General features: G+C 44.1%; 1 protein-coding gene and 1 pseudogene across 1 annotated transcript; both read left to right on the forward strand.

The window, feature by feature from the left end:
- Nucleotides 1–572: 572 nt before the first annotated feature.
- Nucleotides 573–1423, forward strand: LOC121479054 (annotated as a pseudogene).
- Nucleotides 1424–6655: 5232 nt separating this feature from the next.
- Nucleotides 6656–7543, forward strand: LOC121484347 (60S ribosomal protein L17-like). The gene has a single exon (XM_041743497.1). It carries the CDS (start codon nucleotides 6989–6991, stop codon nucleotides 7541–7543), a length of 555 nt encoding a protein of 184 aa, XP_041599431.1. The 5' UTR covers nucleotides 6656–6988.
- The last annotated feature ends 13783 nt before the right edge of the window (nucleotides 7544–21326 follow it).

The following is a 21326-nucleotide window of genomic DNA, read 5'->3' on the forward strand; positions in this document are numbered from 1 at the left end:
GCACCTGCCTTTGGCCCAGGGCGCGATCCTGGAGACCCGGGATCGAATCCCACGTCGGGCTCCCGTTGCATGGAGCCTGCTTCTCCCTCTGCTTGTCTCTCTCTCTCTCTCTCTCTCTCTCTCTCTCTCCGTGTGTGTGTGTGTGACTATCATAAATAAATTAAAAAGAATTAAAAAATAAATAAAATAAAATAAATAAATAAAATAAAATATATAAGGAAAAACAAAAGCAATTTGTATAATGGTAGGTGGTAAAGGAAACCTAGAGCTTCCCAATCACCCCAATAGGACTTTCTAAGAACCTACAGCTTTTGGCCGAGAACCTAGAACTATTCTGAATTGTTTCAGTTCAGCTTTTATTTTTTTTTTTATTTTTTATTTATGATAGTCACAGAGAGAGAGAGAGAGAGAGGCAGAGACATAGGCAGAGGGAGAAGCAGGCTCCACGCACCGGGATCCCGATGTGGGACTCGATCCCAGGCCTCCAGGATCGCGCCCTGGGCCAAAGGCAGGCGCTAAACCGCTGCGCCACCCAGGGATCCCTCAGTTCAGCTTTTAAATAGTTGTGAGAAGTAACTTACTTCCCATGCTGCTAACTTCTCCCATCTCTTAGAGTTCCTCTCTTCCAGGCCTCGGGATGTCTAGTTACCCACTACACTACAAATTTAAAAGGCTTTTGAGGGGGTCAGCAAGCAGGGTGCTGCCAGTGTGGAAGGGGAGTAGGGCCATGGAGAAGCTGTGGTGGGTCCTGAGGGGCCAGGACAACTGACCTCACAGGTCCTGGATGCCTCATTTCTTAGTGTCAATACCAGGTAGAAGTGATTTGTCTTTTGCTTCGTGTCTGGCATTTTCTTCTCTATCCTTAGAACTGGATTTCTGTGAGGGGCACCTGGGTGGCTCAGTTGGTTGGGTGTCTGCCTTTGGCTCAGGTCATGATCCTGGGATCCTGGGATTGAGCCCCACTTTGGGCTCCCCGCTCAGTGGGGAGCCTGCTTCTCCCTCTCCCTCTGCCCAGCTGGTGTTCTCCTTCTCTCTCAAATGAACAAATAAAATCTTAAAAAAAAAAAAAAAAGAAAAGAACTGGATTTCTGTGGCTTCCTGGTGGCCTAAAGCTTTCTGCAGCATTTTATACCCTTGGAAATACTGCTGCATTAGCCAGGGCATGCTTTTTAATGGGACCCAGGAAGCAACTCAAGAAAATGTTTGAAACAACAAGATTGCTTGCAACAATTATGCTTTTGTGTTCCATATTTATCTTGTATGCTGCTCTCTGTGTCATAAGAGGAGACTGGCCCTATTCTGCATATTGCAGTTCTTGTCAATGACATGGTATAGTCTGTCATACAACCCATATGCAACCCATACGGTTGAGTTCTGTCTTGCCATTTCTAGTCCTCTAAAAATCTTTAAACATGAACATTAAAATACTAAAAACCTGTAGTACATGTACATTAAAATATGATATAAAAGGCAAAATAAATAAATATAAATAAAAGGCTTTTGAGGAGGAATAAGCACCTAATCAACATTTACAATATATTTCATGAAACATATTTAAAGTACCAAAAAATGAATTTCAAAATTACGGAACAAATGTCTACCATCACCCACAATATATCATGCACTGTGGTAAGTCTTAGTAATATAAAAATGAATAAAAATGTGCTTAGGTGCCAGTCTTGAGTTGCTTCCTGTCCCTCAGTCACAACACTTGTCATTCTACTCTGTTAACTGCCTGTTTATCTGATTTTCTTATGAGACCATGAGCTCCTTAGGACCACTAAAACCTTTAGTTTTTATTTCCAGTATATGCCCAATATAATGCTTACTATTTAGTAGGCATTCAGGAAACTAAATACTTATTAAGAGATTGATTGAATGAGTGAATGAAAAATATCAAGCATTTATGAGAATCTGTATATGAGGCACATGGAAAAGCCTCAGATTTAATGAATATTTATTAGGTACCTATAATATCAGTAGTTCTTGGCAGTTACTTTAAAAGTCAGAAGCAGAAGTGTTCTATAGTTTTTAGGGTATAGATCCTTTACCTCTTTGGTTAGGTTTATTCCTAGGTATCTTAGGCTTATTCCATGCTCATGAATTGGAAGAATTAATATTGTGAAATTGTCTGTGCTACCCAGGGCAATTTACACATTTAATGAAATCCATATCAAAATACCATGGACTTTCTTCAGAGAGTTGGAACAAATCATCTTAAGATTTGTGTAGAATCAGAAAAGACCCTGAATAGTCAGGGGGATATTAAAAAAGAAAACCAGAGCCAGGGGCATCACAATGCCAGATTTCAGGTTGTACTACAAAGCTGTGATCATCAAGACAGTGTGGCCTGGCACAAAAACAGACACATAGATCAACTGAACAGAATAGAGAATCCAGAAATGACCCTCAACTCTATGGTCAACTAATATTCGACAAAGTAGGAAAGACTATCCACTGGAAAAAGGACAGTCTCTTCAATAAATGGTGCTGGGAAAATTGGACAGCCACATGCAGAAGAATGAAACTGGACCATTCTCTTACACCATACACAAAGATAAACTCAAAATGGGTGAAAGATCTAAATGTAAAACAAGAATCCATCAAAATCCTAGAGGAGAACACAGGCGACACCCTTTTTGAACTTGCCACGGCAACTTCTTGCAAGATACATCTATGAAGGCAAGGGAAACAAAAGCAAAAATGAATTATTGGGACTTCATCAAGATAAAAAGCTTCTGCACAGCAAAAGAAACAGTCAACAAAACTAAAAGACAACCTACAGAATGGGAGAAGATATCTGCAAATGATGTATCAGATAAAGGGCTAGTATCCAAGATCTATAAAGAACTTATTAAACTCAACAGCAAAGAAACAAACAATCCAATCATTAAATGGGCAAAAGACATGAACAGAAATTCCACAGAAGAAGACATAGACATGGCCAACAAGCACATGAGAAAATGCTCCACATCATGTGCCATCAGGGAAATACAAATCAAAACCACAATGAGATACCACCTCACACCAGTGAGAATGGGGAAAATTAACAAGACGGGAAACAACAAATGTTGGCGAGGATATGGAGAAAGGGGAGCCCTCTTGCAGTGTTGGTGGGAATGTGAACAGCCACTCTGGAAAACTGTGTGGAGGTTCCTCAAAGAGTTGAAAATAGAACTGCCCTATGACCCAGCAATTGCGCTGCTGGGGATTTACCCCAAAGATACAGATGCAGTGAAACGCCAGGATACCTGCGCCCCAATGTTCATAGCAGCAATGTCCACAATAGCCAAACTGTGGAAGGAGCCTCGGTGTCCATCGAAAGATGAATGGATAAAGCAGCTGTGGTTTATGTATACAATGGAGTATTACTCAGCCATTAGAAATGACAAATACCCATCATTTGCTTCAACATGGATGGAACTGGAGGGTATTATGCTGAGTGATGTAAGTCAATCGGAGAAGGACAAACATTATATGGTCTCATTCATTTGGGGAATATAAAAAATAGTGAAAGGGAATAAAGGGGAAAGGAGAGAAAATGAGTGGGAAATATCAGTGAGGATGACAGAACATGAGAGACTCCTAACTCTGGGAAATGAACAAGGGGGTAATAGAAAGGGAGGTGGGCAGGCTTTGGGGTGACTGGGTGACAGGCACTGAGGGGGGCACTTGGAGGGATGAGCACTGGGTGATATGCTATATGTTGGCAAATTGAAAAGAAAGAAAGAAAGAAAGAAAGAAAGAAAGAAAGAAAGAAAGAAAGAAAGAAAGAAAGAAAGAGAAAGGAAAGAAGGAAGGAAGGAAGGAAGGAAGGAAGGAAGGAAGGAAGGAAGGAAGGAAGGAAAGAAGGAAAAGAGAAAGAAAGAATAAAAAAAGAAAAGAAAAGTCAGAAGCAAAGACACTGCTTCCAACCTTAAGTTGCTTTCAGAGAACTGAGGGAAGTTAAATATATACTCAGATAAAAAATAGGTCATAATGACAATACAATCATGCTATTAAAGTTATCAAAAGGGCAACGGGAAGGCCATGGCCACAACCACATTGTTTTCCAGAGCTGTTCTTACAATCACCCTAGTTATTCTGGCTAGGTAAGAACAAACCTTTTCTACTTAATTCAGCCAAGACTAATTTTTCAGTAGGAACTATGAACAGAAGCAAGAAAAGAAAAAATACCAAAAAAAATTTTTCCAAAGAAAAACATCTCCAGCCAAGGATAGCCAGAGCCTAACCAGGGAATTCTCACTGGATACCACATGCCAAAGTCTGAACTTCCTAGATTAACAGATCCAGTTCCTCAGGCCCCTGCACCAAGGATTTGGCCTGACTTCGTTTTCACTCCCTTTTAGGAAAACCTGGGTGGCTCTGTGTGTAAACTGGCAGGTCCAGATGGGGTGGGGGTGGGGGAGTGGTTTACTTCTCTTTTTGCCCTCTAAGTATCTCTCTTGAGCTTTAATCTGGACTGAGCTTACTGGCAGCCAACTCTTTTGTCCTACCTACAGACCACTCTAATTTTGAAACCCTGGAATTTCTTCTGAAATTTTGCCTGAAACTCACCTTTCTCTGTCTTTTTTAAAGAACCTGTTTGGGGTAGGGGGTGCCTGGGTGGCTCAGTTGGTTGAGCATCTAACTCTTTTGGTTTGGGCTCAGATCATAATCTCAGGGTGGGGGGATCAAGCCCTGCATTGGGCTCTGCACTCTGTGTGGAGTCTGCTTCTCTCCCTCTGCTCCAACCCCCCACTTGCTCATCATGTGCACACACTCAGTTTCTCTCTCTCTCTCTTAAATAAATAAATAAATAAATAAATCTTTTTAAAAATCCTATCTGGAATATCTGCCTTTGCCTGAACTTTGTCAAGGATGGATGGTTCTATCCTTTAGGGGTATCCAACTGGTTTCCTCTCCTTCCTCTAAACTTACGCTGCTTGGTCTCCTCTCAGATACTTTCTTCGAATGCCACTCTGTCATCCTCCCAAACTTTGCACATGTATATAGTTCACTTGTTTAGGAAGTCTTCTCTGAGCAGCCTAGTCCAGGGAAGCTCTCCTACATCTGAACCCCAAAAATTCTCATGTCTGTTATACTTGGGGCCCTGTGTTACATTATATGCTGCTCCTATGACATTGTGATTTATGTTTACTTGTCTCATTACCGCTGACCCCACCCAGACTATAACTTCCTTAAAGGCAAAGAACTGTATGTTATATTCCCCCACCCCTCAACTTCACCCAGCCATGACTGAGAGCAGTTACTGAGCACCTACAGTATGTGAATTGTTGTTCTGGTGCTTTATGTATGTTATTTCCCTTGATCCTCACAATTTTCTCACAAATGAGAAAATTGAGAGTCAGAGAACATGAATAAAAGGCCAAGGCCACCCAGTTAAAAAGTGGCAAAGCCATGAAGGAAATCCAAAGCCTTGTGGCCTCTAAACCCCGCTGGCACCTCAAGTGGAGTAGGTGTGCCGGAACCGTTCATTGCTCACCAAGCCGTTCCCAGGGCCAGGCGGAGAGCCAAGGTACACAACACCAGGTAGCAGAGCCAGCTTGATACCGCCCTCCTCTGAAGCCCACATATGGGTCTCTCTGCCTTCCAGGCACAACCCCTTCCCCCTCTGCCAATTTAGGCAGTAGCCTCACTCTGTTCCACAGGTGGCTTATTTGGAAGCCCTGATTAAACACATTAGATGTCAGGAAGTGAGAGGTCAAACTCCTCTGAAGCAGAGTCAGAGAAGTGATTCTCGAGCATTGGCTTGCAGGGAGAGAGCCCCTCCCTATGGCCACCCAGTTTCAGCTTCTGTGTTTTCCTTTCGGGGCCTGTTGGGCAACTTTGGGATTACAAGGACAAGACTTTTGCCAATAAGTCCTATCTAAAAGAGACAGATTGGTAGGAGCCCTGACACTGTGTAAACTCCATGTTAGCAGAAGGACTTCTGTCCCTCCCTTCTGACCCGGACTCAGGGCCACATCTTCCAGCTGCCCATGTGTTAGCAGGCTCCTCCACTCTGGTAGAAAGAGGTACCATTTACTGAGCACCTATAATGTGCCAAGCACTATACCCAGTGCTTTTAAATGTTGGTCTCTATGAATTCTTGTTAACATACTAGGAATAAAAGGTCTAGTACAGTAGTTAGGGACACAGACTCTGGGGTCAAACTGCCCAAGTTCAGAATCTCAGCTCCACCACTTACACATTGCATTAACTTGGTCCTGCTACTTACCTTCTCTGTGCCTTCATTTCTTCATCTGAAAAATGGCAATTACATTAGCACTTAATTCCTAGAAATGTATGAGGATTAATTGAATTAAAAATAGGCACTCAATGCATATTTCTCTTATACTAACTATTATGTAGGTATCATCTCCATTTGAAAGGAGTGAGCAACTGGGTATTAAGAGAGCTTAAAAATAAAAAAAAAATTTTTAAAAAAAGGGGGATCCCTGGGTGGCGCAGCGGTTTAGCGCCTGCCTTTGGCCTAGGGCGCGATCCTGGAGACCCGGGATCGAATTCCACATCGGGCTCCCGGTGCATGGAGCCTGCTTCTCCCTCTGCCTATGTCTCTGCCCCTCTCTCTCTCTGTGTGTGACTACCATAAATTTAAAAAAAAGAGAGAGAGAGAGAGAGCTTAAGCTACGTGCCAAGGTCACATAGTTAATCAAGAACAAAGTGTGAACTTAAATCCAGGTCTGGTCTACCTGACTCTAAAGGCACATGGACATCTAAGAAATCCCAGCACTTGAAGTCTTGCATAGGGAACAACTGGGCTGGCGTAAGAGCTACAAAAGGACCCCCGCTGGAATGAAGCTCCCAGCGTCAACCTGGAGAAGTAAAAACGTGCAGGCCCAGAGCTGATCACAAGAATGTAGAGTAAAAATTTTCACTCACCCTACCCCAAGTAATTTTACACCAGTGACCTCAAGCTGAAATGAGTTTCAAAGGCAATACTGGTCTTCCTCTTCCCCCGAGTGGCCTAAGGTGACCTCCGGAGATGGTTCGCTACTCGCTGGACCCAGAAAACCCTACAAAAGCATGCAAGTCGAGAGGTTCAAATCTTCGTGTTCACTTTAAGAACACACGTGAAATTGCCCAAGCCATCAAGGGTATGCATATTCGAAAAGCCACCAAGTATCTGAAAGATGTCACTTTACAGAAGCAGTATGTGCCATTCCATCGCTACAATGGTGGAGTTGGTAGGTGTGCACAGGCCAAACAGTGGGGCTGGACACAGGGTCGGTGGCCCAAGAAGAGTGCTGAATTTTTACTGCACATGCTTAAAAATGTGGAGAGTAATGCTGAACTTAAGGGTTTAGATGTAGATTCTCTGGTCATTGAGCACATCCAGGTGAATAAAGCCCCCAAGATGCAATGTAGAACCTACAGGGCTCATGGCCAGATTAATCCATACATGAGCTCTCCCTGCCACATTGAGATGATTCTTACTGAAAAAGAGCAGATTGTTCCTAAACCAGAAGAGGAGGTTGCACAGAAGAAAAAGATATCCCAGAAAAAACTGAAGAAACAAAAACTTATGGCCCGGGAGTAAATTCTGCATAGAATAAATGCAAATTTAAAAAAAAAAAGGCAATACTGAAGAGGAAAAGAAGTCACAAAAGGACATCACGAAGTCTTAGCGAAATGTTTTCCAAAGGGAGGGGAAGTACTACCCCAGTCAGAAGAAGTTTTGGCACCAGTCAGTCTGAGCATTTTTAGTGCATTAGCTACTGCCAATCTCTAGGTCTGAATGGAGTGAAGTTAACTGTAATTCCCTAAAGATAATTCTGCAAGGCCTCAAATTGCCCTCCCTTCTCACTACTGATGTTCTTTTTTCTTTTTTTAAGATTTATTTATTTGAGAGAGAGAAAGAGTGGAAGGGTCAGAGGGAGAAGGAGAGAGGGAAAATCTTAAGCAGTCTCTATGCTGAATGCAGAGCTGACACAGGGTTCTATCTCAACCCTGAGATCACAACCTGAGCTGAAACCAAGAGTGGGAAGCTTAATCGACTGAGCCACCCAGGCGCTGCTCACTGCTGATGTTCGCTGCTCACTGCTGATGTTCTTAAGAGTAGCTAACCAATCTTGCTTCCAAGGCTTCACAGAACAGGCACTCACTGTACATCTCTGGGATTGCTTGAGGGCATGTTCTTGAGTCGTGAGGAGCTGAGAGACAAGGTGAGGAACAACTGGAGCTGCCATTCCCACCATCTTACCTATTGCAACGTTTCTGAAGGAGCCTAGTTTCCTATCTCCCACAGTCACTGTGCTCCTAAAAAAGATAGACAGCACAGGAAGCTGGACTCCTGCCCCTTTCTCCTGCATCCGCCATTCTAGCATCGACCTCTCCTGTCTGGTCCGGAGAGCTCCCAAAGGCTTTCTGGTGCAAGAATCAGGTACTGAGGGAATTGGGCCCAGAAAGTCCTATCCAAGGAAAGGTCAACTATTAACAATTCAGGACAGGGGATGCCTGGGTGGCTCAGCGGTTTAGTGCCAGCCTTTGACCCAGGACGTGATCCTGGAGACCTGGGATCAAGTCCCACATCAGGCTCCCTGCATGGAGCCTGCTTCTCCCTCTGCCTCCTTCTGTCTGCCTCTCTGTGTTTCTCATGAATAAATAAAATCTTAAAAAAAAAAAAAAAAAGGACAGGGAACAAATTTCATTTATCTTTGAAAATTCAGCACCTGACAGTTGGAGTAGGTGACAGTATTAGTGAAATTAAATTATTCTTAAAGGTTGGAATTAGAAACAAGCCACAAACTTGACCTGTTTATTGCTTGTCAACTTTGTCTCTAATCATCCCAAAACAACATAATACCTCTGTCACCAAAGCTCTTCAGTCTTCTGGATCCTGCTCACAAATCCAAGGACAGAGAGAGTTAAATAATCAACATCTAATTTCTGAGAACCAGCCTCAACTGCTCAGGAAGGCCCAGTGTTTCATTCTCCACCTCTCCACACCCTCACACATTACATACCCGAGAATAAAACAATGTGAATTTCAGACCAGATTAAAGAAATTTCTAACACCTTTTTAATCAACTATCTGACAGCATGTTAGTAGTATTTTGCAAAAAAGAGCAGAAACAGAACAAACCAGCTCCTGAATCACTTCCTCTCAGCATCAACTACCCTAGACCCCACACTCTGAACCACAAGCACACTCAGGCACTTGTAACCCAGGCATGCACATTCTCAGCACCTGCACTAAACTAAATGACAGTGACACACAAGCCATCAGGATGCCACATGACTTAAATAAGTGTGCAGCGAGCCCTCAGACAATATTAAGAACATAACCCCATCACACTTCAACACAGATGAATGCTGGGAGCTAGAGCATGCACTCGTGTCTCTGTGCCTTGTATGTTCTGTTCGCTTCTGTGGGGAAAGAGGAAAACATGAAATGGAAGCCCTGATGGCTATGAAAAGAATTTCCTGCTATTTGTTTCAGGGAACCACAGGCAGGAAAGAGCCCGGAAAGTCATCCAAACATAACCCACTCCGGAAACTGAATGTGATGCTCAAGGTAAGGCTGTGAAGGAGGTGGAAGAACAGGAAAAGAAATCATATCAAACCAAAACATGAGTATTCTGTGCAATGGCAGAGAACTGCAACTAGGCCCTCCTTCCCCAGGGCCGATGGGGCACCTGGCTCCAAAGACTCTCCCCACCACACCCACGGTGGATGTCTTCAGGCCACTGAAATAAACACAGAGCAGTGCAAGAAGAGACACCGATAGAACTGCCAACTTGCTCATTTGGCATTGTCACGCACACGTGACAGAAGCAGCATTCAAGGTTCTGCCTTTCTGCTGCTAATCATAGAATCAGAGCTTGAGGGCAAGAAGGAACAGAAAACATTATATCAGGGAAATTCAACTTCAGATAAGAAAACCCAAGTCCAGGGTAGGCTAGTGACTTTCTCAGGTAACACTCAGTTCACACACTACTAAGAACCAGCTCTCCTCACTCCCAGCCCCGGGCTCTCCCCCTACCTCTGGAACTCCTGGAGGAGGAGGCTGGTGTGGGAATATCCCTCAAAGTGAACTGTATAAAACTCCCTTGTCCTCACTCAAGGTAGGGGTGTAACTGGATCGGCCCTCCAAACTCAGCCAGGGGTGAAATGACTGTTATTTCCTCCCATTTATCTGCATTGCCTGGCTTGGAGCCCTTAGGGAGATTAACCTTCCATTTCAGAAAAGCCCACTGCCATGGGTGACAGGGTCTCTACCCCACATCCCAGGCTGTGGCTCCACTGTCCCCACTCTCACAGGGTGAAGCAGCTAAACTGCATGGAAAGCTCCACCTGCAATGCCATTGCCCCCTCTCAGCATAGCCCCCACAGAGCCTGAACCCCTCCCTTGTTCCTCTGCCCTCCCCTAGTCTCTGTATCACCCAGATGGTAAGCTACCGCAGGGGACAGGGAGAGAAGTGAAACCCACCTTGAGTGGAAAGAGGCAAATGAAGGGTGAAAGGAAAATGTGAATAAAGGACGCTGCCTCCAAATGCCTCCCTATCATAAATGTCAGCATGATTTCATACATTCTCGGGAAGGAATGTACCCCTCCAACAGCCCAGAGGAAGAAAGCAAGCGTAGACTGCATTGTTGATTCACAGAGGGACCAGACCCAAACTGTGGGTGACTAAAGAAGCCAAGATTCCACTGCCTTCCAGAACCCAGACATCCAGCCCCCTCTCAGTAGTCTCAACTATCCATGTTAGAGAAATTCTGCTTTTGGTTGCTGCAGGGTGAGACCCTTGGATCTCAATTTTTAACAAACATCCCAGATAATTCTGATACAAAAAATCAAGGACCATCTCAGAGAAGTCCTACCTTCTCACTGCCCCACCTGACTCTGAGTAGCTAAGAGCACAGGTTGTGAAGTCCCCAGACCTGCCTTCAGACTCTGGCTCCTGTGCAAGAGCTGCAGAGAGCTAAGCAGATGACTGCAGTTGAGCCCCCGCATCTATAAAATGGGGTTCATAAAAGTACCCACCACATGTGTTTATGGGGAGCTCATGAGGTGATCTAGTTATTTACCATGTTTAGCACACTGCCTCGCAGGTAGTAAGTGCACAGTATTTGCTGGGTACTAGCTGTTCTACTAGTTGTCAGTTGTACTATAATTAGTAACCACATTATGTTTTATATTGTAATATGTACATATAAAACTCATTACTCCCAAGAAACTGACAGGTCAAGTAACTTTTAAGCTAAGGATTTCTAGAGCGAGTTGCTTTGCTAGCTTAATCCTAAATTACCTCTGCCCTGTGCCCTGCTAATCTCACCACCCTTCTTCTGCCCCTGGATGCCAGGCTCTCAACAAAAGTTTAAATTTACATTGTGCTTTTATTTTATGATGAATGTCAAGTGTTTTGTAGGGTGTGTTCTGATTGCCTACTCTTTTCTATTAACTTTCTCCAAAGCCCTTGCTTGTCTTCCCTCCTTTCCCTCTCTCCCCTCATCGACCCACAGCCCCCATTTTCCAAATGATTTATAGACAGTTAATATGTGACCCCCAGGCAAAGAATATCCATCTGGCCGAAACCCTGAAAAATCACTTTGATCAACAGAAAAGGTGGACAGAGAGTAGAGCTCAGGCCTGCACACCCATGGCCTTGTGCTGAGGGGACCAGGCCAAGCTGAGAGACAGGCTCTGGGCACACTCCCTCTTCTCCGTCGCTTCCTCCATCACTTCTTCACCCCAGCCTGGCCTCCTCATAGAGCTTCTCCCCACTGTCCATACAGTATTTCCACCAGGACAGTCCATAGGCATCTCATACAAACATACCCAAAGCTGCGTTTAGCATCTCAGTCCCAGGCCAACCTATCCCTCATCCTTACCTCAGGGCAAATGGCACCTGACCCACCCAGGAGCCCAAACCACGCACAGCTCCAAGTCATCGTCAGCCCTCAACCCACCACCACCCGCTCTGGTCACTCACCAAGGCCTGCCAGTTCTTCAAATGGCTCTCCTGCCACTGCTCTCCCAGCTCAGATCTGACTCCCAGGCAGACTCCCTGCAGCTGCAACAAACCAGATGCCAGAGCGTATGTCCTGAAACACAATCTGACCAGGTCACTTCCCACTGAAAGCCTCTGGTAGTTCCCCACTCACAGGACTTCAACTCCTTAGGCTGGTTGTCAAGACTTTCACAATTTGGGAGGGCCCTGTTCTTCTTGCTACCAAAGAGAGCCCCAAAATAAGACCAGGCCAAAATATCCAGTACTCCACTCTAACCTAAGAGGCCAGCCACCTAGGGAACATGTCATCTCTCACACAGACATCAGCCAAATTTATTTTATATAATGGTGGATCGTTGGGCCCTGAAGGGATGATATGGACTTTAATGCAGAAGATAAGGGAAAAGCATAGCCAGGATGTTCAAGCCGCAGGGCCTGTGCTCTTCTAGCCAAAGCCCCTCATTGTGCACATGCCAAAACTAAGGGCTAGAGAAACAAATCTCCTAATTCAAGGACAGAGTTTTAGTCACCAGCACCAGGGCCGAGGTCCCCTGGCCCACAATTCTGCTACTTCTACCAAGAGGCCTAGAAGACTCTCCCAAGAACAACCATGTGGGATTCCCATAACCTTCCTTTTTTCCTGGACATAACTCAGGACTCCCCAGCACACCCCACAAGCCTGCAGATTCTCAGATGACCTGGGAGGAACAGAACAGGAAGTCTCAAGCTTTGGCACCAGTTCAGAGTGGAACTCCTAAGGCCAAACACAAGGGCCTTTGACTCTAGGGGGGAAAAAGGCCCATTGTCTTGGTGGGTGGAATCAAACCATAATAGGAGCAAGGAAACCGGTTTTGTGCCTAGAGATGGGGACTTGGCCCTCAAACATCAGGGTGGAGAGGGGCAAGGGAGAAAGGAACACATAACATACCTTAAGAAAACAGAGGCAACTGCAAGTGAGTTCTTACTCACTCCTGGGTTTTGTTTTCTGTTGTGTATTTGTTTTCCCTCACAGAGAGTTCTGCATGCCCTCCGAGTCCCCCAGGATCTATGAGGACCAGGAAAAGGTGTGGCTCCCTGGAGAGTAGAAGAATCCAGATGAAATTTCGATGACTCCATTATGAGACTGTTAGTGGAGAAAGGAGCCACTCTACCATTTCCTTAATTGCTGGTGGGAAAAAAAAAAAAAAAACCTCCCCCCGCCCCCCCCCCACACAAAAACAACTCAGAGCTCGCTACAGATCAACAAAGGCAACAAACTCTTCCTGCAAAATACCAGGGACATATGCACAGGACAGGGGGATCCTGCCCACCCCAGTACTGCAAGAAACAGGAGGGAAAGAGTAGAAAAGCCAGAGCCTTAAACAACAAATATTTCTTTCTTTTCTTTTCTTTTTTCTTTTCTTTTTCTTTTCTTTTCTCTTTTCTTTTCTTTTTTCTTTTCTTTTCTTTTCTTTTCTTTTCTTTTCTTCTTTTCTTTTCCTTCTTTCTTTCTTTCTTTCTTTCTTTCTTTCTTTCTTTCTTCTTTCTATCTATCTTTTTATTTGAGAGAAAACAAGCTGGGAGTGGAGCAGAGGGAAAGGGACATGCGACTCCGCACTAAGTGTGGAGCCCAAGTTGGGGCTCAATCCCACAACCCTGAGATCACTATCTGAGCCAAAATCAAGCATCAGTCACTCAATCCACTGAGCCACTCACGCTCCCCTAAACAACAAATATTTCACGAGCACATTCTCCCTGGACACCAAGTCCAAAGCTACTTGATACAATTCCCAGTTGTTGAGAGTGTCTTGGTTTGCCCCATAACAGGTCTCTGATCTTATTCCTTGGTGCCTAGAAATTCATTCCTTTGGGTTTGATCCACTGGGGTTATGGGCCATTTATATTTAAGAACAAAGTCTACTGTTTCTAGGCCGCGAAGGGGGAGGAGGGAATCTACTGTTTCTCTCTTCCTGCCCTTGCAACAGCTGTTCCTCTGCCTCTAACACCCTTCCTTCTCCTGCTCTTGCCCTCAGCAAACTCAAAGGGCATGCTCAAAAAAAAAAAAAAAAAAAAAAAAAAAAGGGCATGCTCACTCAGCAATCTTGAAGGGGCTCCCGCAGGCAGATAAATGCTTCCTTCTCCCTGCTCCCACAGAACATTGATTTCTTAGGGTTTTGGCCATATGGATATTCTTTACCAGGGGACGGGGGTGTCACATATTAACTGCCTATTTAGTCTTCTGGAAAATGGGGGCTGTGAGTAGATGAGAGGAGAGGTGAGAAGGAAGGAAGGGCTTTGGAGAAAGTTAATAGAGAAGAGCAGGCAATCAGAACATACCCTATAAACCAAGCATCCCTCACTAATCCATTCCGTGCCCAAGTGCTATCTATGTACAGAGGTGAGTCGGTTTCCTTTATTTTTTTTAAGATTTTATTTATTTTTTTAATATTTTTTATTAGAATTCAATTTGCCAACATATAGTATAACACCCAGTGCTTATCCCACCAAGTGCCCCCCTCAGTGCCCGTCACCCAGTCACCCCAACCCCCCACCCACCTCCCTTTCCACAACCTCTTGTTCATTTCCCAGAGTTAGGTGTCTCTCATGTTTTGTCACCCTCACTGATATTTTCACTCATTTTCTCTTCTTTCCCCTTTATATTTTCACTCCTTTTATTTATTTATTCATGAGAGACACAGAGAGAAAGAGAGGCAGAGACACAGGCAGAGGGAGAAACAGGTTCCATGCAGGGAGCCTGACGTAGGACTCGACCCCAGGACTCCAGGATCACGCCCTGGGCTGAAGAGAGATGCTCAACCGCTGAGCCACCCAGGTGTCCCATGAGTCAGTTTCCTATTCAATGAATGCTTTCCTCCCTTTTCTGCTCTTTCCACCCGCACAGCTCAGTGCTGGATCCTCTGGTTTGGCCCCAATCCCAGGTCTCTAGTATTAGTCTAAGAAGACAAGCTCAGGAGGGGCTATTTATGACATTCTGGAGTAATGATACTTAATGTTTTTATTTTTGAAAATTAAGGTAAAGTATGAAAAAGAAAATACCTATCATCTACTCAATTTTCCACCTGTAATCTAGACCTAATCATTGTTTAATATTTGGCCATATTCTTTCCAGTCTTTTTCCAGGTGGCAGATTGTAACCGTCCAGAATGCAAAGATCAAATACTTTCTTTTTTTTTACTTTTTTAAATTTTTATTTATTTATGATAGTCACACACACACACACACAGAGAGAGAGGCAGAGACATAGGCAGAGGGAGAAGCAGGCTCCATGCAACGGGAGCCCGACGTGGGATTCGATCCCGGGTCTCCAGGATCGCGCCCTGGGTCAAAGGCAGGCGCCAAACCGCTGCACCACCCAGGGATCCCTCTTTTTCCAGTTCTTACACTTCTGGAGGTCAGAAGCCCAAAATGGGTCTCACTGGGATAAAATCCAGGTGTTGACAGGCTGATATTCCTTCTGGAGGTTCAGGAGGCAGATCTGCTTCTCCACCTGTCCCCATTTCTAGGGGAATGTGTCCCCATTTCCCACATTCCCTGGCTCTCAGCCCCTCTGCCTTCAAAGCCAGCAATGGCCAGTGGATGGCCTTGCTCTACCTCACTGCTATTCTCCAATCCTGGCTCTCCTGCTTCCCTCTCTCACTTACAAGGACACTGTGACTGCACTGGGCCCTCTTGTATAATCCTGGATGCTCTTACCATCTCAAGATCCTTAACTTCATCACATCTGCGAAGTTTCTTTTGCCAAATTAAGTAACATCCACAGGGGTTAGTATGTAGACACTTGGGGGAAGCCATCACTCTAGGTACCACAGGTACCTTTTCTAAACTCTACAACAGAAATTTGCTTAGCCTTCCTTCTCTTTTCTTCTGACACACAGGCAAGAGCACAAGCTTTGAGGTGAAACACCATATCTCTCATGTTAACTGGCTGGATGATCCTGGATCAATCACTTCACCTCCCTGCGCCTCTTTTTCTCTCATCTATAGCACAAGGTTAATGCTCACTGCATTAGGAAAAGACAGTGAAAGGATAAGGTAAGCTGTCTGAAGCATCACACACAGTGCCTGGAGTGCAATGTACCCTTGCTAACCATCCTTTCCACCCTTTCCCTCACTGCCCCCATTTCTTTCCCCCTTTTCTCTCCCCCTCCCACCCTCATTTCCCCCTTTGTCTCCTTTCTCATCATTTAGCAAAGGCCCTACTACCCACCTCTTGTGACTCTGCTTCAGTGTTTCTGGTATCTGATATCTATTCAAGGCAACCACTGTATTTATATGAAGAGGTCTGGGTTTTTTTGTTTTTCTATTTATTTATTTTTAATAATTTATTTTTTATTGGTGTTCAATTTGCCAACATACAGAATAACACCCAGTGCTCATCCCGTCAAGTGCCCCCCACTCAGTGCAAGTCACCCATTCACCCCCACCCCTCGCCCTCCTCCCCTTCCACCACTCCTAGTTCTTTTCCCAGAGGTAGGAGTCTTTATGTTCTAGGTCTGGGTTTTTAAAAGTCCTTTTATGTTCACTTAAAACTTATATAGACTTCCTCATAACTTACAGGCGCCAGTCCCAATTCTGTGCTGTGAATCTATACATTCATTTCTTTATTTCATCCTTCTGTAGTCCTCTCTCTACTCCTTCTAAATAACAACAGTGCAGAGAGAGGAGCAGTGCCCAGACATCCCAAGGAACTCCTTTAGCAGGATGAATGCTGTTTGCAAAGATGTCCCCTAAAGCCCACTTCTAGGCTCAGCTTCCAGCAAGACCACTGAACTCTGGGACACATTTCCAGGCCCCGCCCCCAGGAACAATAACTGTGATAGAAGCCACACACCCTCTGGGAATCCTGCCATTGGATTATGACATTTTCCAGAATGTTGTTCATGAGTTACTGTGACCTAATCCTTCCACTCCTGGAAATTAACTTCTCCCTATCATTTTCATGTCCAGCTGGTCTGCCAGGACCCTGGCTTAAACGTACATCCCCACTCAGGTGACCAGCATCTCTGCCTATTGCCATTACTGTTAGAGCTCACATCCACTCAGCGCTTGCTATGTGCCAGGCACCATCCTAAAGGCTGTTATGTAGCTACAGCCTCCACAAAAAAAAAATCCCATGAATATTATCATCCTTGTGTTAACAGATTAAAAAAACTGAGACAGAAAAGTTAAGTAATTTGCCAAATATCCCACAACTCATAATCTAACTTCATCTCCCACCCAAATATTAATAATTTAATCTGGGAGGAGAACATCCTAAGATTTTGGAGATCTCCCAAATGAAATCTGTCTTTCAAAATGATTTTTGCTCCCCAACCCCATTTGCAGGATTCAACAGTCAGCATTTCATTTTCCATCTTGCCTTTCACATATGCACCTGTTTCCTCACACCACACTCACAATTGCACATCCCTCATAAAAGCTTGCCTTTATGAACCTCAATCTCTTTTAGGAAAAATCTCCTTTGGGAAGATCAGGTTCCTAGTCTCCATGAAGTCATTCTTACTGAACTGTCAACTATTTGCACAGCCATTCTCTGGCCACAAAAGAGGTATGCTAGGGAAAGATGTAATGAGAAGCAGGAGGTTGGGAATGGTCATAAAGGGGAGGAGATTGCAAATGCAGAAATAGTCATAAAACACACCCAGGTTTGTGGCCTTTGTACAATGGCAGCCCCACCTGTCTCTTTCCATGCCTGTTGAATCTGACTTCCTTCTCAGCTTGCCCCTCCTGGGCTTGTCTTCTTAGACCAATACTAGAGACTTGGGCCTGGGGCCAAACTTGGGCACTGAGAGCTGTGCGGGTAGAGAGAGCAGAAAAGGGAGGAAAGCGTTCACCGCACAGGAGACCTGACTCATCTCTGTACATAGCACGGAATGGATTACTAAGGGCTGCTTGGCAGGACTCGTGGCTTAAGGACTTTAGTAAGGAGTTGTACTTCCTCAATACTGTCTGAGAGCAAAGGGGAGGGTGTGGGAGGCATCACAGTGCTCTCCATTTAGAAACCCATTGTCCCTCCCTTCTCCCTCTTTTGAGTTACATTCTTCTACCCATAGGTCACTTATTCACTGAGTTGGGTTCCAGGAAAAAGTAATCTCAGTTGAATTCCTTAAAGCCCCAGCCACTCAATTCATCTCAGGAGTGTCTATCATTTTAGTGATGACCAGAAGCAATTATATTTTATTAAAGGACCAGCAGATAATCTTGATGAGAGCCTTTGTTCCCACAATCCCTCTGAGGCTACAAAGGAAGAAAGGAAGGAACCTCCTAGGTGCTGGGGAGCTTTATGTTTACACCTCACCTAATGCCCTTTGAAGCAAGTGCTATTATCCCTATTTTGCAAATGAGAAACCAAAACTCCAAGAAGTCTATTAACTTGTCTCCTCTGCAAAAACTGGTTAAAAAAATGGAACCAGGACTCAGATTCACATATTTCTGAATCTAAAGCTTTTCACTCCACAGCATCCTACCTGCCAGAATTCAAGGAAAGGAAAGATGACTGCTTCTAACAGAGGTACTCACAAAGGGCTTCAGTGAAGAGACAAGGTCTGAGATGGGCTTTAGAGTGAACAGTAATTCAGGAAGCTAGGCAGGAAGGCAGGGGCATTATAGGAAAAAGGGAAAGAATTAAAATAAATTCTGACACAAGAAAGTAAACTGTTGGGGCGCCTCCATAGCACAGTCAGTTAAGTGTCTGATTCTTGGTTTCAGCTCGTCATGATCTCAGAATCATGAGATAGACCCTTGAGTCAGATTCCGCACTCAGTGCAGTGTTTGCTTGTGTTTCTCTCTCCCTCTGCCACTCCCTACTATGCGCTCTTTCTCTCTCTCTCTCTCTCAAATGGATAAATAAATCTTTTTAAAAAAAAAGAGAGAAAAGAAAGGACAGAAAGAAAGGAAGGAAGGAAGGAAGGAAGGAAGGAAGAAAGAAATCTGTAAATTTAAAAAAAAAAAAAAAAAGAAATCTGTAAATTGAGCAAGGCAGCAGATCGGGGCCATGCTACGGGAGCTCTGAATGGCAGCCTGAGGAATCTGAGCTTATCCTACAGATAATAGGAGTAACGTAACTGGGAAGCTTTAAGAAAGTCAGAAACATGACAGAACAACATTGCCAGGAAAATAACTCTGATAATATTAGGCAAGATGACTCAGGGAAGAGATTCTCAACTCTGGCAATTCATTAATTCCCTGGAAGCCTTTTTGCTTTGCTTTCTTTAAATTTTCATTTTAACATACTTTCAGACCTTCAAAACTATTCCAAAAATAGTCCAAGTAGCCATATACCCTTCACTCAACTTCCCCAAATATTAATGTTGTAGATAAGCACAATTACCAAAATCAATATATTATCATTTATATAATACAATGAACTAATCTACAGTTCTTGTTCAAATTCTATCAAACTTTCCACTAAGGTCCTTTTTCTGGACTAGGAACCCATCTAGGATGAAAAATTATATCTGATGCCTTTATATTCTTAGTCTTCTTTAATCTGGGCCAATTCCTGAGAATTTCTTTTACTTTCATTAACTTAACATTTTTAAGAGCATTGGCCAATTATTCTGTGAAATGAATGACCCTCAGTTTGGACTTATCTAATATATTCTCATGATTAAACTTAAGCTATGCATCTTTGGCAAGAATACCACAGACATGATGCTATCCCTTCTCAGTCCATCATATCAGGCCTGTGACACTGATATCTCCCATTACTGGTGATGTTAACTTTGACCACTTGGATAAGGTTTCTCTGTAAAATAACTATTTTACTTGGAAGCTTTTAAAAATCACAAATACCTGGCCCACACCATAGACCAATCAAATCAGTCTCTCTGGGGATAAGGCACAGACACTGGTAGGTTTTAAATGCATTCCAGGAGGGACGCCTGGGTGGCTCAGCGGTTAAGTGCCTGCCTTTGGCCCAGGGTGTGATCCTGGAGTCCTGGGATTGAGTCCCACATCAGGCTCCCTGCATGGAGCCTGCCTCTCTCTGCCTATGTCTCTGGCTTTCTCTCTCTGTGTCTCTCATGAATAAATAAATAAAAATCTTTTTAAAAAAGTAAATAAATGCACTGCAAGTGATTCTAACCAGCATCCAGGGCTGGAAACCACCAGCTTAGACAGTGAAGATTAGAGTCCTGGAAATCGATAAGGAAGCCATTCCTCAGGCCTCTTTCTAAAATAATAAAATAACAGCCAGTTCCAGGCACAAGATAAATATTTTTGGACCTTGGCATGGACCCATGGTAGGGGAAAGGAAAGACCAAAAATCCCCCGATTGAGAAAGTGATGACTGAGTAGACTGCTGTCCAATAAAAAAAGAAGGCAGGATGCTAAGTAAAGTGTCCAGCCCTGCTGGTCTATTTTCTCTCCAGACTTCAAGGAAACCTTTGCTGCAAAGAAGGCACACACCATATAATTTTACTGTCATGAGCCTGACGTGAGCTCCTAACTGCCACTGAGGGAGAGTTATAAATCATGTGATATAAATATATGAACATATGCAAGAAGAGCACTACCAGGTACAACTGAATGAACTATTCACAGAATCTAAGTCAGAGCTACACAACCTGCCTTAACCTTGCTCTCTCCACTTGGTCTTTGTCTCTTCTGAAGTAAATAAGGACCCTGTTGTAAATTTCATGAAATAGGAAAGTGTACACATCTCCTGTCACCAGGTTGTTGAAGCAATGATACCATGCTCAACTTCCTTAGCGTTATTATCTTGAGGTTTCCATAAAGAGATTTCATCAACCCTTCCCTTGCATCTGATAACATGCAAAAAGGAACACCAATTTAACCCAAATCCAGAGGCAGGAAGGACCCTGATGAGAACTATCCCTAAAGTATTCACAAATCACCAGGATCTGGTGCTGCTGGTGCAGAGGAGCTGCTGCTAGGCAGTAAGTGACAAAAGAGATGGTAGCTATGACACTCACAGAGCACTGAAAAAAAATGTAACTAAATTTCCCTCAACTATTACAAATCCAAGTAATAGAGGGCAAGCCTCTCTACTGGGTCTCACTGAGAGCCTGGCACATAGTTAAATGCTAATACTTAGGTGAAATAATTTACAAAAGGGTGGGGTCGCCTAGATCAGGAATGGCTGGGAAAGGTTTCACAAGAGGTAGGATTCAGGTTAGGCCTTTGAATCGTTAAGCCTTAGGGACACAGAGATGATGAGAAACACAAGCACAGGGAACCAGGTGTCAGGCACCACTGTAGAAGCTAATTTTGAGGGGGATTTCAGGAATGAGAAGGGGTTTGCATGTTATTTTATTTATCCCTCCCAACCACCTCATGGGGTTATTTCGGAGGATGCTGATGCTCAGGAAGAGAAAGTAACTTGACAAAGTTGGTGTTGGATCTAGG

Source organism: Vulpes lagopus, chromosome 2 (genome assembly GCF_018345385.1).
Source record: "Vulpes lagopus strain Blue_001 chromosome 2, ASM1834538v1, whole genome shotgun sequence".
NCBI classification, from domain to species: Eukaryota; Metazoa; Chordata; class Mammalia; order Carnivora; family Canidae; genus Vulpes; species Vulpes lagopus.

Coding starts and splice junctions, on each gene's coding strand:
- LOC121484347 (XM_041743497.1), top strand. CDS start 6,989: ATGGTTCGCTACTCGCTGGACCCAGAAAACCCTACAAAAGCATGCAAG.